The sequence below is a fragment of the Urocitellus parryii genome, chromosome 11 (genome assembly GCF_045843805.1).
Source record: "Urocitellus parryii isolate mUroPar1 chromosome 11, mUroPar1.hap1, whole genome shotgun sequence".
Lineage (NCBI taxonomy): Eukaryota > Metazoa > Chordata > Mammalia > Rodentia > Sciuridae > Urocitellus > Urocitellus parryii.
This window is the reverse complement of record NC_135541.1, coordinates 16,376,983-16,404,831: the sequence shown is the minus strand read 5'-3', so window position 1 is coordinate 16,404,831 and position 27,849 is coordinate 16,376,983. Positions and strand designations below refer to the sequence as shown.

Genomic DNA, 27,849 nt, shown 5'->3' with positions numbered 1-27,849 from the left:
AAAGGGAAGGAGGAGGAGGAGAAGAGGAGAAGGAGGAAGAAAAAGGGGAAGAAGATGAGAGGAAGAGAAACAAAAACTAATAATTGTATACTTGAGTCAATATGAATTTTTATTAACACACATTTGTCAAAGTCTGTACAAACCAAAACATTCCTGTGTTTTAAAATGTCCATTATTACAAACATACAAAGAAACAAAAGGTGTTACCAAAAGTTAGCTACTCAATTTCATGGCAAAACAGTGTCATGATTTTTAAAAATTAAAATTTCAAGACTAAGGATTCTTCTTTCCCTTTTAAGAACTTATGGAAAGTTAGAAAATGTGTGGGTTTGCTTTATATTAAATGCCAAGACCTTAAAAAAAGATTTAGTATAAAACTAAATGTTTTTATATTATCATACTTCAGATAACAGAGTTTCTCAGTCTTTAAAATTTAAAAAAAAAAAAACATGACTGTCATTTTTCTCAATCTTTTCCCCATAGCCAATGCAAATGCATCTAAAAAATATTATCTGACAGTTTACCTAAAAGCTTCTCATTCAAAAAGTTACAAAACTATTTAGCACTGCTGTTCCCCTTGCTTAGAAGGGAAAATTACATCCCCTACCAGGGCGATATCTAAGCCACATGGTCCACTGTATCTCTTAGCAGAAGGAAGCCACCCTTTCCACATCTCTGTCCAATTATGTGCATGGCTCCACTTGTGAGAATGCTATCACAGATTATAGAACATCTGCTTTTAACAAGCTAAATTTACTGCTACAATTTTGGTAGACTGAGACTACAAATGTCATCTGCCCTCATCATTACCTTTAACTCTAGTACCCCCCCTGCTTTAATAATTCCAGGGTAGTTGATTTTGTTACTTCACAGCACATACTATACACATCCCCAACTTCTTTAAAAAGACCACATAGAGTACCTGAGAGTACAGCTAGAAATACATGTCTATCCCTTTCCTGGAAAAGTGAATCCATGTGCCTATTGGGATAAGAAGGGAAGACAGGCCACACATATCTCTGGCTGACGCCAAACTGCTTCTGAGAAGCACATGTATTCAATACCTTTCCATTAAAAGCAGGGAGAATACAGGCTGGGGTGGGTGAAGAGAAATAGGAAGAAAGTACAATGATATTATTTCTCCCATTTGGACTAATAGTCCATACTTGAGCAGTTTGTACTGATCCCAGAGTGTCCTACAGTTGAACCATTTTGAATCTGCTCCTGTTTAAAAAAAAGAAAAATGTTTTCTGACAATAATAGCCCAGTATAACAACTTATATAGGCAAAGGGTATTTAAAAAAAAAAAAAAAAAAAAGAAGTGGCAGTATGAGAATTTAAAATCAATTACCTAAGAATAAAGGAAGTGGGGGAGGGAAATGTCCAGTACAACCTGGACAACCTTTCTTTCTGCCCTTACTTAAAAAGACAGACTGTTCAAAATCTTTGCAACCTCCCTTAAGTATCTCCTTAAATGATCTTCCAAGAAATCCTCTAAAAGGCACTTAACTCCATACGTATATATTGAAATTATTTCACCTTAGTAATCGGTTTTTAAGACTCTAAAGTTAACAAGAAAGAAAAGATCTGATGCATTTTCTAAAAGCTAGAGAATAGGACTTTTTTTCCCCCCAAGAGGCATCGCTTTTACAAGAACAACTAGCTAGGCTACCATTATTCTTTTATCAAGAAAAAGTTTCTTTTTTTAAAAAATAAATAAAACTCTGGCTATACATAGTACAAAGTTCATACATAATATACCTGGAAAAAAACCCAAGAGTATACCCTGAAGCAAAAGATTTATTGGAGAGAGAAAGCCTCTCTCATTGTACCAAGTCTTAAGGTGGCAGTTTTTAAAGTTAGAGGGTGGCAGTGATATACAATTAATGCCAAACTATTTGCTCATGGGTATGGCAGGATGCAAGGATGGACATAAAAAATCATTCTGCACATAACACTGAGCAGTGACCACCACAAAAGAACAAAGAGTAGAACCAAAATACATAGAGAAAGAGGAAAGGGAAGAAAGGGATAGAAGGAAAAAAAGGGAAGGGAGAGAAGAAAAGAGGAAGAGATGGTAGAAGAGGAAGAAAAGCATAGAAGGAGTAGTGAGAGAGAAAGAGAAGGAGATTGAACCTGAAATCCCAAACACTCAAGCATGCAGTCATAACACAGCACAAACTAGATGTTTCCATTCAGCTCACTGCAATCACACAAAGAAGGATAACTGTAATAAAATAGAGATTCTTAAGAAAGTTTGCAATTCCCAGAGAACAGCCAGGTCTCCAACCCTAACCCAGGATGACCCCATCTGCTGTTGCTGAAGAGCCTCCTGCAGTCTGTCATGGAGAGGTAATAGCTCCTGACTTTTCCGACTTCTTGCTCTTGGACAAGGCAGCTGCCTGTTTTAGGAGTTCTCGATTTTTGGCCTATAAATTAAATAAACAAATAAATCAGTGTGAGGGGATGTTTGCCCAGGAAAGAATATGTTTTCCATGCAGAGTAAGTTTAATAGACAATAATAATTAATAATGGGATAAGTTTTCCAAGCAGATGTGAAGGCAGATAATGTAGAGGGTCAGGAAGAGATGAACCATTCTAGAGGTAAAAACAAATAATAGAAAACTCTAGGGCTTGAGATTTGGTTTAAGGAAAAAAGTATTTGCTAATCTCTTGGCATCCACTATTACAAAAGGATGCTCCATGTAATACAAACTATGGAGTGCCTTAATGAGCAAGTTAAACAGAATCCATAATTCAGACACCTGGAATCACATCTGGCACATTCCAAAATCAAGGAACCATTTACAAACTTTCTGAGAGGAAAAGATCAGAACATATTCAAGAGTAAAACAAAAAGATATCCAAAAGGGAGACTAATGTAATGTCAATACTTAAGAAAAAAAAAAATCTAAGAGAAAATGAATTAAAATACACTCAGCCAAGTATTCTAGTTACCACATAATAAGCAGTCACCTGCAATTGTTCTGTGACTTCTTTGTGCGTTTTCTCCATTTGGTTCATTTTTGCCCTCATCTGAGATTCCTGGTACTGAAAATCAGCCTTCAACTCGGTAATCTGAAGGAAAAAAGGCAGAGTGACCATAATAAATTTCTATGTAATGAGAACTGTTTTGGTATCAGACAGCTAAGTGGTCCAACAAATTAACAAATCCAGGGCTGTCCTGCAGATCCATACCTATTGTCAAAGCCAGGGAGTATCCTACTTTTTTCTAAAGCTTCCCTGAAAATTATAAAAAATCCTGGAACTAACATTTATTTTCTTTCTTTTTTAAGAGACAGATTTCTCACTGTTCCTCAGGATGTCCCTTAAGTGAGATAAAATGATCTTCCTGCCTCAGTCTCCTGAATGCTGCAACTATAGGTATGTGTCACCGTGCCCTGTTTTGAATTAGTATTTCTGTTAATTAACCACTAGCAGGTTTTAAAGATTTCATGTTTTGCCCCTCTCTGCTGGGGAATGAACCCAGGGCTTCATGCATGCTAGACAGTGCTATATCACTGAGCTATATCCCCAGCCCTTTTTATTTTGAAATGTTATCCAAGGAGCACAAAGAAGGGACATGTAAGTCAGAAAGATTATTTTGAGTTTAAGAGGCACAGGAGCAACAGGCACATAAATTAAGAATGATATCTAAGCAAAGGCAATGGTGTGGACATAGGCAGAGAGATGTGAGATAATTGAGAGATTATTTGAATGAATGATAACTTGGAGAGTGGCAGGAGAGGAGGCTAAAGAAAGGCAGGCAGGCCAGGCATGGTGGTGCTTGCCCATAATCCCAGGGACTTGGAGGCTAAGGCAGGAAGACTGCAAGTTAAGGCTAGCCTTAGCAACTCAAAAAGACCCTCTGCCAAATAAAAAATAAAAAGGGCTGGGGATGTGACTCAGTGGTTAAATGCCCCTGGGCTTAATCCCCGACCAATAAAAAGGCAGGCATGATGCAGAACAGGTTGTCCCAAGCCAGGGAATGGGTCCTTAATCCTGAAATCTATATGAAACAGTCTATTTGTTTTTTTTTTTTTTTTTTTTTTTGAGAGAGGAGAGAGGAGAGAGAGAGAGAGAGAGAGAGAGAGAGAGAGAGAGAGAGAGAGAGAGAATTTTTTATTATTTATTTATAGTTATTGGCGGACACAACATCTTTGTTGGTATGTGGTGCTGAGGATCGAACCCGGGTCGCAGCATGCTGAGCCACATCCCCAGCCCAGTCTATTTGTTTTTGCTCCTTTCAAAACTCCAATTCTGCAAAGCAGTAAAAACAAGTGTTTTTATTTTGTCTGTTTTGCAAATGTTCTGTTATGTGCCATTCTGATCTGGTCCATGACGAGAATATACTTGGGTCTACTTTCATCTGTCAGTCACATTGTAAAGTTGAAAGAATATGGGTGTCCCCCCATGAATCCACCTGGCAGGATGGTGCCTTCTCTACTGGCAGGATATAGCCCAACACAGTAGAAAGTACAAGAAAGTCAGAATGGGTAATAAATTCATAACCTTGTTCTACCATTTACTAGCTGTGTGATGACGCACTATTTACCCTCTTTAGGTCTGTCTCCTCATCTATAAAATGAGATAGAAATCAGATGAAAATAATGCATGCAGTGGTGCATGCCTATAGTTTCAGTACTTGGGAGGCAGGAGAATTACTTAAGCCCAGGAATTCAAGGCCAGTCTGGGCAACAAAGTCAGACTTCATCTCAAAAAAAAAAAAAAAAAAGGAAAAGCAAAAGATAATTTAATATTGTAAATGTCTGTGAGTCACTTAGAATGAATCACAGCATTCTGAATGTGGTATAAGACAACATATAGCCATGGAGGGAGGAACAGACATAGGGAGGTAACTGGAGCCCTAAAAGAAAAACAGCAGAGATATTCTTCACCTATAAAATTATGATAATAGGGGCTGAGGTTGTGGCTTAGTGGTAGAGCACTTGCTTTGCACACGTGAGGCACTGGGTTCAATCCTCAGCACTACATAAAAATAAATGAACAAAATAAAGGTATTGTGTCCATCTACAACTAATACATATATATATATATATATATATATATGAAATTATGATAATAATTTTTGCCTCAAAAACTTGTTATATGGGTAGTTAATACATAAAGGCATTTAGAGTAGAACTAGTCAGCAATAAAAGTTTTTGTTATGAAGGCAAAAATGAGATACTCTTAGCCAGGTACAAAGGCACATGCCTATAATCCCAGCAACTCAGGAGGCCGAGGCAGGAGAAATGCAAGTTCAAGGCCAGCCTGGGCAACTTATGGAGACCATGTCTCAAAATATAAAAAGGGCTGGGTATGTAGTTCAGTGGTAGAGCTCTTGCCTATCATGCATGAGGCCCTGGTTTGATTCCTTAGTACTCCTGCCCCAACCCCACAAAATGAGATACTAAGAACCCAGAAATAAAATAATAATAAACAACAAATTAGAACAAGAACGTCAAAAGCTCCCCTCCATCTAAGAGAGAGGGAGATGGTGCACGCATGTAATCCCAGTGACTCAGGAGGCTGAGGCAAAAGAATTGCAAGTTCAAGATCAGCCTCAGCAACTTAGCAAGACCCTGTCTCAAAATAAAAAATATAAGGGCTCAAAATGTAGCTCAGTGTAAAGTACCCCTGGGTTCAATCTCCAGTATCAAGGGGGGTGGGGGGAAGAAGCAGATGACTCTTAGACCAAAATAAAACTGGTCTCATTCTAAAGATATTAATGTAAATATACTAGAAATATAAGAATATAGAAAATATTCTAATGTGCAGATAGAATGTTAACACTTAAAATATTAATAAGGTATTTATGTATTTATAGTGGGTCACTTAGTAAAGGAGCTGCAGCAATGACACAAAGCAAGTGATGCAAGAGTCATGGAGAGGGGCTCACCTGAACACTGTCCAGGGAGTGGGGAGCCTTGGCCTCATACTCTGAGTATTACTGGACCATGGATACAGCCATCCCCATAACAGAAATGGAGACAACAGATTCTTTTAGCCTGACAGCATTAAACATTCCAATTACATAAACACTATTTCTTATTCCAACTCCATGCTTATTCAGCATCTTCTGACTACAATCATCCAAGGTAGTTCATGCTGAGAATAATAGTATGCTATTGTATGTCCCACTGTGAATTAAGAAGTAGACACTGTGGTTTTATACATCATCTCCTTTATCTTGGTTAACAAATGTCCTGCCTAAAAAGTAGAACTCCCTTTTTTCTTTAAAATATATTTTTAAAATATTTTGTTTTAGTTGTAGTTGGGCACAATACCTTTATTTTTATGTGGTTCTGAGAATCGAACCCAGGGCCTCACACATGCTACTCTACCACTGAGCCACAACCCCAGCCATGGAACTCCCTTCTTAATGCTAAGAAAAATCAGCTTTTTGAACCCACTGGGCTAAGGTAATTAACCTAGGTAATGTCATCCCATGAGTAACCACAAATGGTTAGCCTCTCCCTAGGACATCCCACCTTGCCATGGGATCTCTCTAAAAGCATCAATAGTAAATTACTCAAAAAATTTCAAATAGAGTTATCATCATGTCCCATACCCTTGCATCATTCTGGTCTGAAAAGTGTTAACTAACCATACCTTTTTTTCTTTCTCTAAGATCATTTGATCCTTTTGATGCAACATCTTCTTCAGAGTAGCTACCTCTTCTTTCAGCTGAGCAATGATGACAAAGTGGTCAGTGCCTGGTGAATCCAGAGCCAGGTCTGGGGAAAAGCTGAATAGAAAAACGGAGGGGGAAAAATCATAACTTGGATGGATATATACTTTTCTCTACCTCAGGATGCATCCTAGGCCACTTGACTATGAACTCCTCAAGGGCAGGAGTAACTATTTGAATTCCTAGTATTGAGGACATTGCTTCATACACACCAAACTCAAGAGCATTTGCTGAACTGGAACTACACAGGTTAGGTGATCATCAGAATGACACCAACTCAAACCATAACACAGTGGCATCCTGTAGCATTTTCTCTCAAATTCAGGATTAAAGTAAACGCTATATTCTAAGAGCCTCAGATACTACTTCAGGTTCACTAAAGGTCCCCAAGATGTACCTCGGAAAGAGCTATAATATCTGTGATTAGAAAACGTCCCTAGAATTCTGGATAGATGATAGATTATAAGTGCATATATTATGAGGAGATGTGGCTTCTGAGAAGATGCTGCATTTCATACCAGTTCTTTTTGTGAAAAACTAATAGGAAGGGGTTGGACATGGTACTACATGGCTATAATCCCAAAACTGGGGAGACTGAGGCAGGAGAATTACAAATTTAATACAAGCCTCAGCAACTTAATGAGTCCCTAAGCAACTTAAAAAGTTCTTGTCTCAAAATAAAAAATACAAAGGGTTGGGGATGTGGCTCCATGATAAAGCATCCCTTGGTTCAAACCACAGTACCAAATAAATAAATAATAACTTAAAAATAAAGTAAAACAAATCAACTTGCTATGACAATAGAGTAAGAATTTGTAGTTCTCTTTGTGGTTGGTTCTTCCTGTTTTTTGTTTTGTTTTGTTTTCAGTGCTGGGGTTCGAACACAGGGAAGGCCTCATGCATGTAAGCAAGTGCTCTCCCACTGAGCTACATCTTCATCTCTTTTTTAAAATTTTATTTTGAGACAGGATCTCACTAAGTTGCCCAGGCTAGCCTTGAACTCTGAGATCCTCCGTTTCAGTCTACTGAATAGCCAGGATTACAGGCATGCACTACTGTACCTAGCTCCTTCTTATATCTTAAATCACATCCCATCTTCTCTACTTGGGAAGAAACTCCAAATAGCAAGCCTGACCACAGCACATACTTCCTCATAGTTACCAAGTCAAACATTTCTATGGTTAGAATTGGAAGACACATTTCATTGATGAGAACACTGTCCTCCACTCTAGTCTACATGAAGCATATAAGAAGAATGTCAGAGGAAGAATGAACAGATTACTTTCACAAACTGATCCTTGTACAGAATTATTGGATAACAAAAAGTAAATGCAAAAGACATATGACAATCTCTACCAGTTTCAGATGTGAAGTATCCTTATATCTGTAGCTTTACATGTATTTCAGTACTACCAAGGACCTGTCTTTTCTCCGCCAACAGTCTATATAAATATACAAATACAGAAATGAATGAAACAGAGTAATGAGCTAGTAGTATAAGTAACTCATCATTGTCCTCAAGGGTCCTAATGCTCTCCTCTGTTTCTTGAGAGAAGATTCTTCTCCTACCAATAAATTGTGACAAAACCAGTTCTGTCTATCCTATGTTAGGGGCCTATCTCTCTGACTCTCTAACTCTTTGTCCAATAAGAACCCCTGGAAATGAAAAAAGAGGATTACATTAGCATGACAGAAAAGCCAGTCTTTTTTCAAATACCTTCAATGACAGGGAGCTCATTACTTCTCCATGAAACTTGTCTCTCCCAAAAGCTGTTAATATAATAATCTTCCTTAAGTTGAACCCAAACCTGCCTCCCTATAACCCTGCACATTGGTCCTCAAATGCCACACAGAAGTCCTATCTTTCAGGAGGGAGAATAAAATGAAATTACAAGGAAAAAAAGGATCTTAAGAAACAATAAGCCACAAGGTCTGCCTTGATGCCACTCACTACCCCAAAACTGCTTTTTAAAAATTTCCTATGGAATAATAAATAAATAAGATCAAAAAGTAGCTGGTACATTTTCTCAAGGAAGGAATGAATGATAATCATTAGCTCAGATTTTCCTTAAATTAAAAAGTTTTGTTACAACTTTAACAAATTAACATAGTGAGGCTGTAATTTTTGAAAAACAGAAAAGACCAAGCCTTATGATTATTAAACTATTATAGAAAGTTAAGATAATGTGTTCTGTCTGTACAATATAGGAGGCTAATGGATAAAGAATAAGAGAAGAAAAAAATATGCCTTGGTACTAAATAAATAGGAGAGAAGAATGTGGCAGTATATAAAGATCATTGAAAAGTTAAGGAGCAAACTTGCAGAAGGCATAAAGAATAAATATTAAAGAGTAAGACATAAATTTAAAAGTATATGAATATTTTAAAGGTGGGGACAGGAAAGTGGTTTGTGATTAATTAAAAAGTGAGAGGAAGGTAAATAATAGACATTTTGACTGATAATACTTGGTACATAGGTATGCATTTAAAATTTTTTAGTCTGTGTGACTTAAAAAAGTCTTAAAAAAACAAAGGACTATTGGAATGCTTCAGGTTTGTTTGTTTGTTTGTGTACTAAGGATTGAACCCAGAGGCATTCTACCACTGAGTTATATCCCTACCTCTTCTTATCTTTTGAAACAGGGTTAAAGTTGGCCTCAAACTTGAGATCCTCCTGCCTCATTCTACTGAGTTACAGGAGTGCACCACTGCACCCAGCTCATAATGCTTTTGTTTTTTTTTTAAATTTTTTTAGTTGTTGAAGGACCTTTATTTTATTTATTTCTATGCAGTGCTGAGAATCAAACCCAGTGCCTCACACTTGCAAGGCAAGTGCTCTACCACTGAGCCACAATCCCAGCCTCTAAGAATTTACTTTAAAAATAAATTAAAAGCAGCATTTCTCCTGCTTTTAATTTATTTTTAAAAATAAATTAAAAGCAGGAGAAAACCCACAAACTAAACAGAATAGCAAAGTGTAATTTATCCTGTGTTATGAATGGTTTTTTAAAAATACAAATAAGGGGGCTAGGGCTATAGCTCAGTGGCAGAGTGCTTGCCTAGCACTGGATTCAGTCCTTAGCACCACATAAAAAATTATAAGTAAAATAAAAAGGCATTCTGACCATCTACAACTACAAAAAAATTTTTTTAAATACAAATAAGGGGAATAAAATGTTAAGACTAGTAATATAGTATATTCAAATAGAACTTATGTATGTGTAAACATTTTTCCAGATTTCCAATTTTGAGATTAAATTATACTTTAAACAATCAGTATGGTCATCTAAGGAGAAAATGATCTTTCAGTATCTTGTATGGATAAAAGACCTCAAGAATCAGCATCCTACATGAGGAATACAGTCACTGCTGGTGACTGAACTCTGAGATGCAATAAAATAGTCTGAACAGAGAAATGGAGTTTTTAGTTTCGTGTATCCATGGCAATGGACAGCAAAAACAGTGCAATATTTCAAGAACAGAATAAGCTACTAAATGATAAACTTAAAGACTACTTGGTTAAACTAGAGGACATGAAAGAGCTTTATCAAGGTCATTCAATCCAACCTGGGTTATAAATGAGCACAAACAGAAATGAAAACTCTAAAGGTATAGGTCTTTAAAAAGAAAAAGAAAAAAAAAACCTAGAAAAAGAAAAAAATAATAAATACAGGTATAGGTCTTGGCTTGAATGCCTTGCTTCTATATATAGAGGTGAGAGGATCATTTGGGCCTGGGCAATGTAGTGAGACCCTGTGTCCTAAAAAACAAAGAAAACTTCATTCCTTTAAGTAGTTTTTGAAGGGTCATGCACAATGACAGAGATGATAGACTATCTGCCTCACATGCTTTCAGAATGGCCAGGCTGACTGCTCAGAGAATAGAAAAATTGATCACAAAGATGGTCTTCATGGTTCCTTCCCTCATGTAATCTAAACATTTAGTTACATGTTTCCAGAAGGTTTAATTCAAGAAGTTTAACATCAATTAAACTAGTTGTAAAAAGACACTATCTTGGTAGGGTCTGAAATAAATTTAATGAAAAAGACAGTGGGAAAGAGTAAATTTCACAGATGTTTTATACTCTGATGAATAAATTTAGCCCTGGTAAGTGTATTTGAGGGTCTGTTCCCGTATCCACCACTGAATGGGAGGGAGAACTGTGAATGGGTGAAATTTTCAGACTAGAGATGATTCCAAGGACTTAGGGACTGTGTTAGGTGATCTCACTTCAAGATGCCCGGGGCTGGAGGAACAGGAAAATGGTTGGCCCCAAGACTCTGTTGGGAAGTGGCCCACTGCACCAACACGGACGGGGCACTCTGGATATTAGGACAAAGCAGCTCGTAAGAGGAAGCATCGCTGAGAAGGAGAGAGGAAAGTGAGGAATAAAATTATGCATTTAGACAGGCTGGAAATAAAACAAAAATATTTAAATGCATCTCATTCTCTTCTGATCCAGTATCTGCACTGGGCTGGCTTTCTGAATGCTATGAAAGTATGGAATACCCCTCACACAACATTGCGTTAACCCCACCTGTCTCTGCTCTACCTCTGAAAACCAACTCCTACCCTGCCTAGAGGAGGCTACAGGCACAGACCACAATGAAAAACATTCAGTGTTTACCAGTGTAGGACAGTTAGTTAGTGAACTGCAGAATTCAACTTCTATTAAATCCAGTTACAAGTAACACATTCTTATGCTTAAATAAGATTTGACTGATATCAGTACTGCTGTTTATAAGTACTGTTAAATATATCAGCTATCAAGTAGCTAATCCCTCAATGGTTCACTGACAGCTGTAGACTAGCTCCAAGGTACAACCTAAAACATATTCTAGTTTTAGGAACTGTGTATGCATTTCAATTGTGTGTGCACACATACTCCAACTGGCTCACCTGTCTCCATTTGTTGTGATTGAATCAAACTTGGATTTTTTCTTTGGGATTTCATTTTGAATTGAAGATGTAGAAAGTGTTTTCTGGCTTTTAATGGCAAAAATAGAGAAATACATGTTAGAAATCAAAGATTAATAAGATACCATAATGAAAGTCTGTCTATTGAACCAATATAAGATAGTAGCTTTTCTGTGCAAGACCTTATTTTCTTTTTCTTTCTTTCCTTTTTTTTTTTAACATATTATATCAGTACAATGCTAGAGAGTTCTACAGATCTTTATTATGAAGATTTTTTTTTAATATTTATTTTTTAGTTCTCGGCGGACACAACATCTTTGTTGGTATGTGGTGCTGAGGATCCAACCCGGGCCGCACGCATGCCAGGCGAGCGTGCTACCGCTTGAGCCACATCCCCAGCCCTCTTTTCTTTCTTTCTGGGATTGAACCAAAGGCCTCAGATATGCTGGGCAAGTACTCTATCACTAAGCTACAACCCTGATCCTTTTTACATTTTGAAACAGTCTCCTAGTTGGCCCAATGCTGCACACCTGTAGTCTCAGCACCTCAGGAAGCTGAGGCAGGAGGATCACAAGTTTAAGCCAAGCCTCAGCAACCAAATGAGCCAAGTGAGACCCTAAGCAACTGAACAAGACTCTCAAAAAAAAAAAAAAAAAAAAGGGCTGGGGATGTGGTTCAGTAAGCACTCCTGGGTTCAATCCCTAGTACCAAAAACAAAAACAAAAGAAGAGAAAAGAAACAAGGTCTCCCTAAGATTCCCAGGCTGTCCTTGAACTTGCAATTCTGCTTCCTATTCTAGAGTAACTGGGATTGTAGGCATGTGCCAACATGACTCAGATAAGGTTCTTATCTGAACTTCTCTTATCTGAACTCTTGCAAAAATGCTTCTTAAGTAGCCCCCAGACCTTTTTACTTCTGATGCTTCTCCACCAATCAAGGTTGTTTTTAATGCAGATTTAGTCTCTCCCATGCACAGATCTCTTCAGTGGCTTCCTACTAACCCAACTTCACACTCCTTTATCAGATCTGCATGATCCTTTTTCCTTCCATTCCCCAGCTCGCAATCACAAGCTCCAGCAGAGTAAAAGGACTTCAAATTCTTTGTAAATGCTATTCCTTTAGCCTAGGATGCCACTGCCCAGTCTTATCTGATGATCCAACTCATCCCAAGATCCAGTTACCTAACAGCTCTTCTCTAAGCTTGCCATGCCTTGTTTCCTGAGATGGTTAATTATTACTGCCTCCCATACTTGTATCTTGATATGTTCCCACTGTGGTGCCCTTCACATTAGGCTGCAATAATTTGATTACAAGTCTGTCTTCTCTACCAGACTGCATACTCTTGGAGAGCAGCATGACTCTTTTGTTCACCTCTATATGCCCAGCAGAACCCCTGGTCCATTAGAGTACTTAATGTCTGGTGAATAAACAAAGTCATGAGGGTAATAATAAAAAATAACTAAAATATATTGAATACTTCCTATGTGCCAGTTATAAAACTAATCACTGTGCATGCACTATATAATTTATCTTTACAACAACCCCAGGTAATACTATTATTACTTTTATTTTACAGATGAGAAAACTTGCCCAAGATACCCATAGAAAACTTGGCAGAGCCAGGATTCAATCCAGAGCCACAGATCTTAACACTACTACAGATACTCTGACAGGAAGGTTAAGGCATCAATGGAAGAACATTTTTTGACTGGATTTCACTCTAACAAATCTAGAATATCTATCACTCTCCTGGCCAAATACACATTTTAAAAGCTGTGTCCCTCAGGAAGTGAAATGTCTTTTAAAGAAAAAAAAAAAAAAAAATCCAAAGGATGACGAGAACACTACACATGGAGTAAGTTCCACAAAACTTTAAGACACAATACAAAGTCAGAAAATTCTGACACCTTAAAGTGCACCAAATGCAGTGGGACACACCTGTAAGCTACTCAGGAGGCTGAAGCAAGAGGACTGCAGGTTTTAAGGCCAACCTGGATAACTCAGCGAGATCCTGTCTTAAACAATAAATATATAAAAAGGGCTGGAGATGTAACTCAGTGGTAGAGAACCTCTGGGTTCAATCCCTAGTGGTTTTTTTTTGTTTTGTTTTGTTTTGGTTTGGTTTTTGAGAGAGAGAGAGAATTTTTTTTTTTTTTTGAAATTTTTAATATTTATTTTTTAGTTCTCGGCGGACACAACATCTTTATTGGTATGTGGTGCTGAGGATCGAACCCGGGCCGCACGCATGCCAGGCGAGCGTGCTACCGCTTGAGCCACATCCCCAGCCTGAGAGAGAGAGAATTTTTAATATTTATTTTTTAGTTTTTGGCGGACATTGTTTGTATGTGGTGTTGAGGATCGAACCGGGGCCGCATGCATGCCAGGCGAGCGCGCTACTGCTTGAGCCACATCCCCAGCCCATGTTTTTTGTTTAAAAAAAAAAAAAGAAAGAAAGAAATCAATCTCCCTGGCTCTTGGAAGATACAGGAATTATAAAATATGACAAATGGGATTCTTCCTACAGGCTTGTCACCAAAGAGAAAATGGGAAAACTTATACAACACAATATCTTCCCTAACTGCCCAACGTCTCACCTACCTAGCACTTTTAGTCCTATCTCATGCACCTGGGGTTACCTGTTATAATGGCTACCACCACTCAGGCGGCTGTATTGTTCCTTCTCCTGGTGGCCTGCACGAGAAGAGCTGCTCAGGTGCTTCCTTTGCTCTTTGGTCTTCTGGAGAACACGTTTGTATGAAAGTGTGCACAACCAGCACAGCAATTTCCCATCTACCTGAAAGACAAGGAGACAAAGATAAAGAACAGGAAATGTAGTGCAGTGACTGAGAATATGGGCACTAGGAATTAGAACCCCTGGGTTAAGTTCCAGCTCTCTCACTTGTCAGCTGTGTAACTTTGGGCAAGTCACAGAGGGCTGCTACAAGGATTTAGTAAAATAATGTACATAAAACACTTAGCATGGTGCCAACATAAAAGTTGTTTAGTAAAAACAGCCTCTATTTTATTCCTGCTTATTTTGTTTTTCTTCATCTTAGCAAACACAGACCAGAGCAAAGGTCCCACAAGAATTTCAAAAGACAGATGTTTCCATGGTGCTCTTTATGGAAAACTCAGCAGGGAGAAGGTAGAAGATGAAACAAAGTTTATACTTCACTTTTTAAATGGACAAATAAAAATTGTATGTATTTTCATGTATAACATGTATTTCTTTTGTGTGTGTGTGATGTTGGGGATTGAAGCAAGGCCTTGTGCTAAAAAGGCAAGCACTCTACCAATTGAGCTATATCCCTAGCCCCAACATATAGTCTTGAAATGTATAGAAATTGTGAAATGGCTACATCAAACTAATTAACAGGCCTTACCTTACCTTTTTTTTTTTTTTTGGTGTGTGGGGGGATACCAGGGATTGAACTGAGCCACACCCCAGCCCAATTTTGTATTTTATTTAGAGACAGGGTCTCATTGAATTACTTAGCGCCTCGCTTTTACTGAGGCTGGCTTTGAACTCTAGATCTTCCTGTCTCAACCTCCCAACCTGCTGGGATTACAGATATGCACCACTGCTCCCGGCTACCTTACTTTTTTTTTTTTTTTTTTTTTGTGTGTGTGTGTGTGTGTGTGAGAACACTTACATCTAGCAGGACATGGTAGTGCATGCCTATAATCCTAATGAGTTGGAAGACTGAGGCAAGAGGATTGAAAGTTCAAATCCAGCCTCAGATACTTAGCATGGCCCTTAGCAACTTAAGGAGACCCGTCTCAGAAAATAAAAAGGGCTAGGGTTGTATCTCAGTGGTAAAGCACCCCTGGTTTCAATCTCCAGTACCAAAGACAAACACAAACAAAAACTAAAAAAATCTCTCTTAGCAATCTTCAAGAATACAACTCATTATTAACTATACTCACCATATTGTACAATATATCTCTTAAACTTATTCTCCCTAAATGAAATTTTATAACAGATTATCATGTACCCAAACTCTCCCATACTTCAGTTTTAATACATTATATAATGGCTCACAAAATGGCATACTGGATACCTTCTCTGAGATGGAAATAATTTCCCCAGAGAAAGATGCATGGATGTGTAGCTTCCAGACACCAGTCCCTGGTGGCAGCCTTCCATTGCACAGTCTAAACTAGATAATGTTGATTCCTTTAAACAGAAGCAGCTGTGCACCAGAGAGCCAGACACAAACTAGGAAAGCAGAATGACTTCCACCACCCTCTGAAGCTGGGGTGCCTTTGTGGAGCATTTGGAATGCAAAGCCCTTTGTGTAGAGCTGGGTGTAATTACTCAGGTACCTGATATTTTATAGAATTTTATAGCCTGTATTTACAATTGCTAAAATTAGATCATATGCACCATCTCGAACAAGGGTTTGTTACATCACTGTTCTCTAACTTATCAGCAATTCATCAGTCTGAAACTATCCTCTTCCTTCTAACTCCACTACTTCCATTTTACACCATTCTCATCTGTCACTACTTCAAGAGCCATTCAAAGGACCAACCTACTTCTCATTCCTGGGGCCTTGTGAACTATTTCTTCATAGCAGCCGATGAGGGCTTCATAAATGTAAATGTGATTGCATACTCTTTCCTTAAAATCCAAGATTTTCTCGTCTATTATAAAATCCAAACTTTACCATGGCTAATGTGATTTAAATGCAGCCTCTACCTAGTCTATAACAACTTCATTTTCTTTCTCTTCCCTTTATTCACCCTGCCTTCTGTTCTCCCCAAGTGCCAAGTTCATTTTTGCTTTAAGGTCTTTGCACAGTTGGTGTCTCTTCCAGGAACCTTTGCCCTCGAGAGAATGCCTACTGTCTTCTCATCATTTTAGTTTCAACTCAAATGTCATCTCCTGATTGTCCAATTTAGGTGGAAACCTCACTGACTTTCTACCAGGTACTCTAAAATTTGTGCTTATTTATGTCCTTCTTTGTTTTCATCCATCTCTCTCTGATACACAAGAATATAAAGTCTGTGGCTCAGCAGTGGAGTGCTTGCCTAGCATGCTTGAAGCACTGGGTTTGATCCTCAGCACCGTATAAAAATAAAATAAAGGTATTGTGTCTACCTATATCTAAAATAAATAAATAAACTTAAAAAAAAGAATATAAAGTCTGTGAGAATAAGGTCTTATTTATTTAGTTCATTAGTATATTTCCAATACCTAGAATTGAGTCTGGTAGATGATAGGTATTTAATTATTTGTTTGTTTTTTTGAGGGGGGGGGAGAGAGAGAGAGAATTTTTTAATATTTATTTTTTAGTTCTCGGCGGATACAACATCTTTGTTTGTATGTGGTGCTGAGGATCGAACCTGGGCTGCACGAATGCCAGGCGAACGAGCTACCGCTTGAGCCACATCCCCAGCCCTTAATTATTTGTTTATAAATATACAAATGCACTTTGAAAAAAACTTTGATCTAGTTTATGCCATAGTTATGGGACATGATCTGAAAGCCTGATTTTAAAACACAATAGAAGGGCTGGGGATGTGGCTCAAGCGGTAGCTCGTTCGCCTGGCATGCGTGCAGCCCAGGTTCGATCCTCAGCACCACATACAAACAAAGATGTTGTATCCGCCGAGAACTAAAAAATAAATATTAAAAAATTCCCTCTCTCTCTCTAAAAAAAAAAAAACAAAAAACAGTATTGCTGATAAATAATAAAGAAATAATTTTTTAAAAAATAAATAAATAAAATAAAACACAATAGAAGACTCTGGCCAGGAAAGAATTTAACAAAGGATTATTTTTTTTAATTTTTATTTTAGTTGTAGATGGACACAATATCTTTATTTATTTTTATGTAGTACTGAGGATCGAACCTAGTGCCTCACACATGCAAGGCAAACACTCTACCACTGAGCCATGACCCTACCCCCTCAACAAAGGATTAAAAAAAAAAAATGCAATTCCACTGAAAGAAAATAAGTATTGAACATGAAACTGCACAGAGAACCAAGGATAAATCTTTCCTTTAAAAATAATCTTAGGGGCTGGGGATGTGGCTCAAACGGTAGCACGCTAGCCTGGCATGCCTGTGGCCCGGGTCCGATCCTCAGCACCACATACAAACAAAGATGTTGTGTCCACCAAATACTAAAAAAAGAAATATTAAAATTCTCTCTCTCACTCTCTCTTTAAAAAAAAATTTTTAAATAAATAAAAATAAAAATAAACAAGGAATGGTGATGCATGCCTGTAATCCCAGCACCTCAAGAGGTTGAGACAGGAGGATTGAGAGTTCAAAGCCAGCCTCAGCAACAGCAAGGCACTAAGCAACTCAGTAAGATCCTGTCTCTAAACAAAATAGGGCTGGGGATGTGGCTCGGTGGCCAAGTGCTCCCGAGTTCAAGCCCTGGCATCCCCAAAATAAATAAGTAAATAAACTTTAAACATAAAAGATAATCTTGAGAATTAAAATATCAAAAACAAATTATTGTCAGTTGTGGTGGTGCATGCCTGTAATCCCAGCTACTTGGGAGGTTGAGGTAGAAAGATTACAAGTTTGAAGACAGCCTAGGAATCTTAGCCAGACTTTGTCTCAAAATAAAAAAATGAAAAGGGCTGTGGATGTAGTTCAGTGAGCACTGACTTAGCATATACTAGGTTCTGGGGTCAATTCCCAGCACCTAAATATACATATACAAAACACTGATTGAGCACTTAATTCGTATCAGATTCCATTAAGGGACTTAGACATAATAATTCATCCTTTCTAACACCAGAGGTCTGATCATCTGCATTTACAGATAAGAAAACCGGAACATGAATAGATTAAGCTGTCCAATTTCATACAACTAATTGTGAGACCCCGTCTCTAAATAAATACAAAATGCATTCTGAGTCTGAATGATCCATTCTATGGTTGTATGTGTATGTGTTGCTGAGGATCAAACCCAGAGCCTTGTGCATGCTAGGCAAGTACTCTATCAATAGATTACATCCCCAGCCACAAAGCACCCTCTCTTAATCCCTGAGTTTAGCCTTCTCTATTTTTTTTTTTTTTTTTGGAGATAGGATCTCACTACTATGTTTCCCAGGCTGTTCTTAAGCTTGTGATTTTTCCAGTCTTAGTCTTCATCTTAGGCCATGCCATGATGCCCAGTGGATGTCTCAAAAGTTTTTGAGTATGTCTAAAAATATCCCAAACACTTGGGATTGTAACAAGTAGAAACTTAAGGAACTCTAGTATAAACAGATTTTTTAAATTAGCTATACTAATTAATATTAATACAGGTACCATTTATTGAGTTATAGTACGTGTCAGCTCAAAATTGTTTTATATAACTATCTCATTAAATATCTCCATGCCCCAAGTGAAGTATCTACTTTTATTCCTGTTGAGAAAAATAAAGAAATTGATGCATAATTAGAATAAATTTCCAAGGTTCATTTAGCTAGCTCCAGGAGTAAGAAGGGACTCAGATGTGGGGGACTGCAAAGCTTGCATTATTGCCTAGACCTGGGCAGCATACAGTTATAAACTACCTCTTGATTACTAATTCAGCTTCTCCAGTATCTTTTTTTTTTTTTTAAGAGAGTGAGAGGGCAGAGAGAGAGAGAGAGAGAGAGAGAGAGAGAGAGAGAGAGAGAGAGAGAGAGAGAGAATTTTTTAATATTTATTCTTCAGTTCTCGGCGGACACAACATCTTTGTTGGTATGTGGTGCTGAGGATCGAACCCGGGCCGCACGCATGCCAGGCGAGCGCACTACCGCTTGAGCCACATCCCCAGCCCTAAAGATTTTTTTTTGATTTTTTTTTTTTTTAGAGAGAGAGAGAGAGAGAGAATTTTTATTATTTATTTTTTAGTTCTCGGCGGACACAACATCTTTGTTGGTATGTGGTGCTGAGGATTGAACCCGGGCCGCACGCATGCCAGGCGAGCGCGCTACCGCTTGAGCCACATCCCCAGCCCCTTCTCCAGTATCTTGACTCAGAGAAAGGTACCCTAGTTGGCAGGAGTACTCTGGTCACTGAAAGTTATATCCTTTCATAATAAATGAATATGTTTGGTTAGCAATAGTCAGCTCTTGAAAGCTTAAGCATCTCTGAAAATTACCTTTGGCCACTGAAAAAGAATTTCTATACTATATTCTTCTAGTCAACAAATATTATTTTATTACATACCATATGCCACGCCTTTGGAAATATATAGTAGAAACAATAAGATGGGAAAAAAGCTAATTTTTAGCAGGAATGGACAAATACTTATTTATAAGCAAGATCAATTTTCACAATGTTACATGCTATGAAGACAATAACAGAAAGTAATTGGATATAAGGAGTAGTAATTGTGGGAGTGTAGTAAAAGAAGGTCTCTGTGAGGAGGTAGCATCTGGGTTGAAACACTGTGGAGAGGGCACATTGGGCAAAAGAACAGCCAGCTTAAAGGTGGCAGTGTTGAGGAAATGAGACTAACATGTCTGAAGGACTGAAAGGCAGCCAGTAGGAATGGAAGAAGGGAAGAGACTGGAAGCATGATGGAAGATGAGACTGACTGCTGGATACAGGACTTGCAAGTAAGGAAGGAGTTTGAGTTTTAGTTCAAGCATAACCAGAAACCATGGGAAATTTTTAAACAGGACACTAAATAACTATGTTCTTGTGATTTTTTTGGTGGGGGAGAAGGGGTTATCAGGGTTTGAACTCAGGGGCACTCAATCACTGAGCCACATTCCCAGCCCTATTTTGTATTTTTTATTGAGACAGATTTTCACTGAGTTGCTTAGCATCATGACACTGCTGAGGCTGGCTTTGAAATCTTTGATCCTCCTGCCTCAGCCTCCTGAGCTGCTGGAATTACACACATGTGCCACCGAATCCAGCTTCTTGTGATTTTTTTTTAATATCTTATTTTTTTTTAGTTGTAGTTAGACACAACACCTCCATTTTTATGTGGTGCTCAGAATTGAACCCAGGGCCTCACACATGCAAGACGAGCACTCCACTACTGAGCCACAAACTCAGCCACAGCTTCTTGTGATTTTTAACTTCAACATATAAAAATATTTAAAGAGCTGGGCTTAGTGATCCATGCCTATAATCCCAGCAGCTCGGGAGGCTGAGGCAGGAGGATTGCGAGTTCAAAGCCAGCCTCAGCAACAGCAAGGCGCTAAGCAACTCAGTGAGACCCTGTCTCTAAATAAAATACAAAACAGGGACGGGGAAGTGGCTCAGTGGTCAAGTACCCTTGAGTCTAATCTCCAATACTAAAAAAATAAATAAATAAATAAATAAAATAAAAAAATTTAAAGAACCAGATATCAGTTAGTAATACTAGTAATAGCACTATTTTAAGTCACAACCTCTTCTTACAGAATTTACTATAGACTTCTGCCAATTACTACCTAGAATACAATATTTCCAATTACAGGGATATTGATCCCTATAATTTGGATTCTTGTAAAATGTTGGAATATAATGGCTTACATTTGATAAATTAAACAGTCTAATTATCTTCTTCAAGGCCAAGAGGAGAACCAAGAAAGGAACTCTGTTATATGTCTTTTATAAAGTTTTTTTTATTATTTATTTATTCTACTATGTTATACATGATGGCAGAATGCAATTCATTTCACATTACACATATAGAGCACTGTTATATGTCTTTTTAATATAATTGGCCCACTTTAATTTCTCTGAAAGAAAAAAAAAATCAAGAAAAATACATATTTACCTTCTTTCTATCATCTTTCCTGTCAAACGCACACTGCTGCTTGCACTGCTCACAAGAATATGGTGGTCCATACTTCTTCTCTGAATTTGTGCAACGTTGGCATTTATTGCCAATAAATGCTGCAATTATGTTGCAATACTGACAAGGTTTGGGCTTAAAGAGGGGGAAAAATGCATCAAATAAACATGTGATAAAATACCAGTACATTTTTGTAAAGCAATAATTCCTACAGAGTAAGTAAAAATATATTCCCAACTTTATAAATTTGCTTTTAAGTTGATCAAATGAAGCTCATTTTCGGGGGAGGTACTGGGAATTGAACTCAGGGGCACTCGACAACTGAGCCACATCCTCAGCCTATTTTGTATTTAATTAGAGACAGAGTCTCACTGAGTTGCTTAGCGCCTCGATTTTGCTGAGGCTGACTTTGAACTCATGGTGCTCTTTTTTTTTTTTTTTAAAGATGTTGATGGCTTTATTTTATTCATTTATGTATATGTCGTGCTGAGAATCAAACCCAGAGCCTCACACATTCTAGGCAAGCGCTCTACCACTGAGCCACAACCCCAGTCCCCAAAGCTTATTCTTAATACAAACATTTTTCTTCACAAGACTATTTCTTAAATAAATGAACAAATGACAAAAACCCATTAGTATGCATGATGAGATTTCTATGAGAAATGCAACAGAACCAGTTCTTTGGAGAAACCAGCAAGTGCTTCCAAATATCTGAAAAGGCCACTTTACCATCATCAGTGTATAAACATATCAGGAAAATGCCTGCACAGATAATGTTCTTTTTTCTGTAGGGGTGGGGAGGTTACTGCAGATTGAACCCAGGGGCACTTTATCACTTAGCAACACCCCTAGCCCTTTTTAATTTTTTATTTTGAGACAGAGTCTCACTAAGTTTCTCAAGCTGGCCTGGAATTTGCCAACCTCCTGCCTTAAGACTCCTGAGTTTCTGGAATTATAGGCATGAGCCACTATACCTAGCTTAGAAATAGTATTCTGAACACTAACATTAAGAAGAAAAAAAAAAAAAGATAATTCTTCAAAATAGTCAACTATTAACAAAGAAGTCAAGACACAGAATTCATCTTTCACCTCATCTAATGCCACTCAAGGAAAATTATAATCAATCCTGACAGAGTAACTATAAACACAGAAGTCCATTATAGTAAGTATTAAATAGATTAAAAAATGACATACTAGATATATTAATATAACTAGTTCTAATAAAAATGTTATAATGACATTAATAGTCTACAGAAGAAAAATTTCCAAAAGAACCAGGTACTCACTGTTAGGAACAGAGAAATCTTACTTACCGTTCCATACAACTGCACATTCTGAGCACATTTCTTGCAAATTGTATTGGTTTTGCTATTAAAGAAAAAAGAAGACAAGTTTTTCTTAGATCATCTGTAAATGAATTCCTCCTTAAGTCTAAGGAATTTGCTCATTGCCCAAGGGCAAGGTAAAATATGGTCTGGACACTTAATTAACTGACTTTCAAGTATCTATCTGGCCAATAGCTCTTTGAATTATTATGTGGTTATTAATTTTGTCATCTCAAATAAAATAAGTCTTCACTTAATATGAAGAGTGAGTTATTTCTGATTATGACATCTTTAAGTACCATATAAATAATACTATCAGATATGGAAAAGATTTCAAAATATGTTAGATTTGGGGTGCAATGGCACATACCTGTAATCCTAGCAATTCAGTAGGCTGAGGCAGGAGGATAGCAAGTTTGAAGCAAGCCTCAGCACTTAGCAAGACCCTCAACAACTCAGCAAGACTTTGTCTCAAAATAAAAAAAATTGGGTATGTAGCTCAGTGGTTATTAAGCACCCCTGGGTTTAATCCCCAATATATAAAAAAAAAAAATTATGTTAGAGTAAAATGGACTAGCAGAAAATAAATTAATTCTCTTTAATTCAGATGAATAACTGACAAATTTAAGATAAGGAATAAAGTATTTGGATTTAGAAAATAAACTCAGAGTGCTGGGAATATAGCTTAGTGACTGGGTGTTTGCTATTCAATGGTGACCTTAGACAGACTAAGGTCCTCTGTAAGTAAAAGCATATGAAAATCCCAGAGGTGGGGAAATAGACTTTAAAACCAAATATTTCATCAAAATTTCTGATTTCTCATCAGGCACACTAGCACACACCTATAATATCAGTGACTTGGGAGGCTGAGGCAGGAAGATTGAAAATTTAAGGCCAGGGGCTGGGGTTGTGGCTCAGTGGTACAGCACTCACCTAGCACATGCGAGGCCCTGGGTTCAATCCTTAGCACCACATAAAAATAAATAAATAAAGATATTGTGTCCAACTAAAAAACAAATATTAAAAAAAAAAGAAAAAGAAAATCCAAGGCCAGCCTCAGCAACTTAGCAAAGTCCTAAGCAACTTAGCAAGATTCTGTTTCAAAATTGAGTTCAATCCCCAGTACTAAAAAAAATAATAATCTGATTTCTCTGAGATAAGCATTGACAAAAATAAAAATAAATAAATAAATAAGATACTCAAACAAAATACTTTCCAGGGCAGGGCAATTTTCTGCTACTTAAAGAAGGCAGTTCAAGCTGAGTGTTGTGGTACACACATGTAATCCCAGTTAATTAAGAGGCTGAGGCCAGCTTAGAAAACTTAGACCCTATCTCAAAATAAAAATAAAAAAGGTTCGGGTTTAACTCAGTGATAAAGTACTCTCCTCAAATGCACAAGGCTCAATCGCCAGCACCACCCAAAAAGAAAAAAAAGAAAGAAAAACAGTAAAGAATTGAAGTGCAGGGGGCTGGGGATGTGGCTCAAGCGGTAGCGCGCTCGCCTGGCATGCGTGGGGCCCGGGTTCGATCCTCAGCACCACATACCAACAAAGATGTTGTGTCCACCGAGAACTAAAAAATAAATATTAAAAAAAAAAATTTAAAAAAAAAGAATTGAAGTGCAGGTGTTGGGGATGTAGTTCAGTGGTAGAGTATTTGCTTAGCATTAGTGAAGCAGCACAATGCATGGGTGTGGTGGCATATACCCCTACAATCCCAGCAGCTCAGGAGGCTGAGGCAGGAAGATTACAAGTTTTTTTTTTTTTTTTTTAATATTTATTTTTTAGTTCTCGACGGACACAACATCTTTGTTGGTATGTGGTGCTGAGGATCGAACCCGGGCCGCACGCATGCCAGGCGAGCGCGCTACCGCTTGAGCCACATCCCCAGCCCGGAAGATTACAAGTTTAATGTCAGCCTCAGCAACTTAGAGAGGCACTAAGCAACTCAGTGAGACCCTGTCTCCAGATAAAATGTAAAAAAGGGCTGGGGATATGGTTCAGTGGTTAAGGATCCTTGGGTTCAATCCCTAGTACCAAAAAAACAAAAAACAAAAAAACACACACACACACTCACACACAAAGAAAAATGACCTTAGGCTAGGGTTGTGGCTCAGTGGTAGAGAGCTTGCTTAGCATGTGTGAGACACTGGCTCTCTATTCTCAGTACCACATAATAATAATAACTAATAAAAAATATTAAAAAAAAAGAAAAATGTCTTTTCATGATCTTGGATTAATTTCTGTGTGTGGTGTAAATTAAGGATCAAAGCTCATATCTCACCATTACACAAAAATTAACTCACAATGAATTATTGGCCTAAATGAGAAAGATAAAACACAGCTCTAAGTATGATCCGTACGATCCATTAATAAGAAGTTCAATAGGAAAAGTTAATTGATCATAGAAATGGAAATCAACAGAATAGTGGTTGCCCAGGGAAAACAAGGAGTGTTGAGGAAAGACTAGGAGGAGGCATGACAGGACTGAAAGGAATGGGGGTAACATTCTGTAGGTTTAGGGGTTACTATTTGTAAAATTCGTTGAATGAAGTACTTAAGATTTGAGTATTTTGCCAGGTGTGGTGATACAAGCCAGTAATTGTAGCAACTCAGGAGGAAAAGGTAGGAGGATCACAAGTTCAAGTTCAAGGCCAGCCTCAACAATTTAGTGAGGTCCTCAGTAATTTAGCAAGAGAGCAAAATCTGTCTCAAAAAAATTAAAAGGGCTGAGGGGTTTAGGGTTAGGGCTCAATCCTAGTACCAAAAGGAGAGTGCAGGCAGAGACTGATTCACATCAGGAAAGTGTAAAATGAGTTTCAAATGTGGCTAGGGCTAACAAACCTTTTATCAGGATTGTCATATTTCTAAAAGTATCTTCTTTGACCTTATAAATTTTTCATCCTCTAAACATACTGGAACTTGAGGCTCATGTTTTACTGCTATGGGGTTGGTTTCTTTAGGGCTGGAAGATCATAACCCCTATATAAAATGATCAAGGACCTGAAAACTAAGTAACTTTAAAAATGTAAGTAATCAGGGATGTAGCTCAGTGGTAGAGTGCTTGCCTAGCATGTATGTGGTTCTAGGTTTGATCCTCAACACCATAAAAAAATAAATAAGTAGATAAAAATTAAAAATTAAAGGAATGGCCAGGCAGGGTGGTACATACCTATAATTCCAGCTATTTGGGAGGCGGAAGCAGGAGGACTGTATATTGAGGACAGCCTATGCAACTTAGTGAGACTCCCATCTCAGAATAAAAATTAAATTGGGGTGCTGGGATTGTGGCTCAGCTATATAGCGCTGGCCTAGCACATGTGTGAGGCCCTGGGTTCTATCTTTAGCACCACATAAAATAAATAAATACAATAAAGATATTGTGTTCAACTACAACTAAAAAATAAATATATATTTTTAAAAATTAAATTGAATTAAAGAGGGGTGGGGATGTAGCTTAGTGGTACAGCACTGCCTAGCATGTTCAAGGGTTCAATTCCTAGTACAGAAAAAAATTAAAAAAACAATCAAAGGATAAAATTTAGGATATAATGTATGTATTATACACCCTTCAATGTATCAGGAAACTGTTGAATCTGTAAATAATGTAATTCACTACTGATCTGTATATTACAATGAAATTAATTACAGATCTGCACATGAAACACAAACACAGTTTTTTAAGAGGGAAGAGCCTAATAACATCTTTCATGGTCAACCAAAACTCTACCTCTCCTGCTGGTACTCAGTCCTGCAGTAGGTGCACTTCACAACTGGGTGTGCAATCCGACATTCCTGAAATGAAATGAGGATATAATTTTAAAAGGCACTCACAAACGGAAACAGCCTTCAGTAGGAAGAAGACCTGGGTACTATTCCTAGCACAGCCACTATGCTTGAGTGAGTCACTTAACTTTCTGGGCCTTATTTTCCTCCTCTGTAATATTTGCATCACTGTTGTGCTGTTGATGTGGGAGTAAGAATTTGTATGGTACTGGTCATAAATTGCAAAACAAACATATATGAATAAGACCCAGAGTGAGAATCTGAAATCCTAGATTCTAGTTCTGATTCTTGTGCTACTGTGTGATTTTGAGTAGGTTTACTTGTGAAATGAAGGTGCTAGATTAAAATCATTTTTATTTATGTACTTAATACTTCCTTAAATCATATGTAATTTTTAGGCTAAAAAGGGCACTCAAGCGCTTGCCTTCTCTCAGATCTGGTAAACATGGCCATCTGAGGCAATCTTGACATACAACTGTGACTTACTCCAATCAGAGTCACAAACTCTGGATTATCTAAGGATATCTCAACATCACTCTTCAGTGGGCTTGGTAACTTTTATTGTTGCTCTGCAGCACTTCTATTCATTGACATAGGCACAGTGAATGAAGCAAACTTAGAGACACTGTGACTTTAGGAGTAAAAACTGGTTAAAGCGAGGACCGAAGGCCACCAACTAGATGTTTAAAAGTCATCCTGATTCGTGCGCTTCATTGGGGACTTTTTTCTTTTTTTAAATAGAGCCTTGCCACCTTCGATTCAGACCGGATGAAGAGTGCCCATGAGGTGTCCCGAGTTCTAGACACTCCTCCCTGGCAGCACCCAACTCTCAAGTTTAACCCAGGCGGAGCAGGGGGTCCCTGAGTAGGCACCCAGGGCGGACCGCGTTGGGGAGGAAGACAGCCCAAAGGAATCCCCGGAGTGGCTGGTCACCGGCAAGAAGGGGATCCGCCGTCCCCCTCCCCCGACCTCGCGGGTTCGGAAAACAATCCCCCGCGGTTGCTAAGCACCCGGACACGCCAGCCGCGGGGGGCCTGGACTGGGCCTGGGACTCCCCCACGTGCCCCGCCGGCCCCCAGAGGGGAGGGAGCGTCTCCTCAGCTAGGCGGGCCTGCCACACCCAGCCTGAGGGACCCTCCGGGCGTCCCGCACAACCGGGAGTTCCGGGCCGCGCCTGCTGCGTCCCCAGTTCCCGGCCGCCGCCCCAGCCCGCGCACCTTACACAGCTGCTGCCCCTGAGACAGCGCCTCGAAGGGGAAGCGCTGGTGGCACTTGGTGCAGGCGTAGAGCGCCGCCATGTCCGGCCCGGGCCGTGCTCACCGCCCCGCGGGCCCGGCCCGCCGCTTTATCTGACAGTCTGAGGCACAACCTGGCGGTGGCGGCAGGCTGCTAGC

The 27,849-nt window shown here is 38.5% G+C and overlaps 1 protein-coding gene across 2 annotated transcripts; it reads right to left on the bottom strand.

Moving 5' to 3' along the window:
• Positions 1 to 91: 91 nt before the first annotated feature.
• Positions 92 to 27,849, bottom strand: Fam76a (family with sequence similarity 76 member A). Of its 2 annotated transcripts, XM_077803740.1 has the most exons (10): positions 27,673 to 27,849; positions 26,400 to 26,464; positions 22,657 to 22,711; positions 21,326 to 21,478; positions 14,248 to 14,405; positions 11,594 to 11,680; positions 10,925 to 11,056; positions 6,616 to 6,751; positions 2,977 to 3,078; positions 92 to 2,429 (listed from the first exon to the last, which is right to left on the bottom strand). In XM_077803740.1, the coding sequence occupies exons 1-10, from the start codon at positions 27,751 to 27,753 to the stop codon at positions 2,343 to 2,345; spliced, it is 1,056 nt and encodes a 351-aa protein (XP_077659866.1). In that variant the 5' UTR covers positions 27,754 to 27,849; the 3' UTR covers positions 92 to 2,342. The 2 variants fall into 2 exon arrangements, with proteins under 2 accessions (XP_077659866.1, XP_026247530.1); XM_026391745.2 differs by lacking the exon at positions 10,925 to 11,056.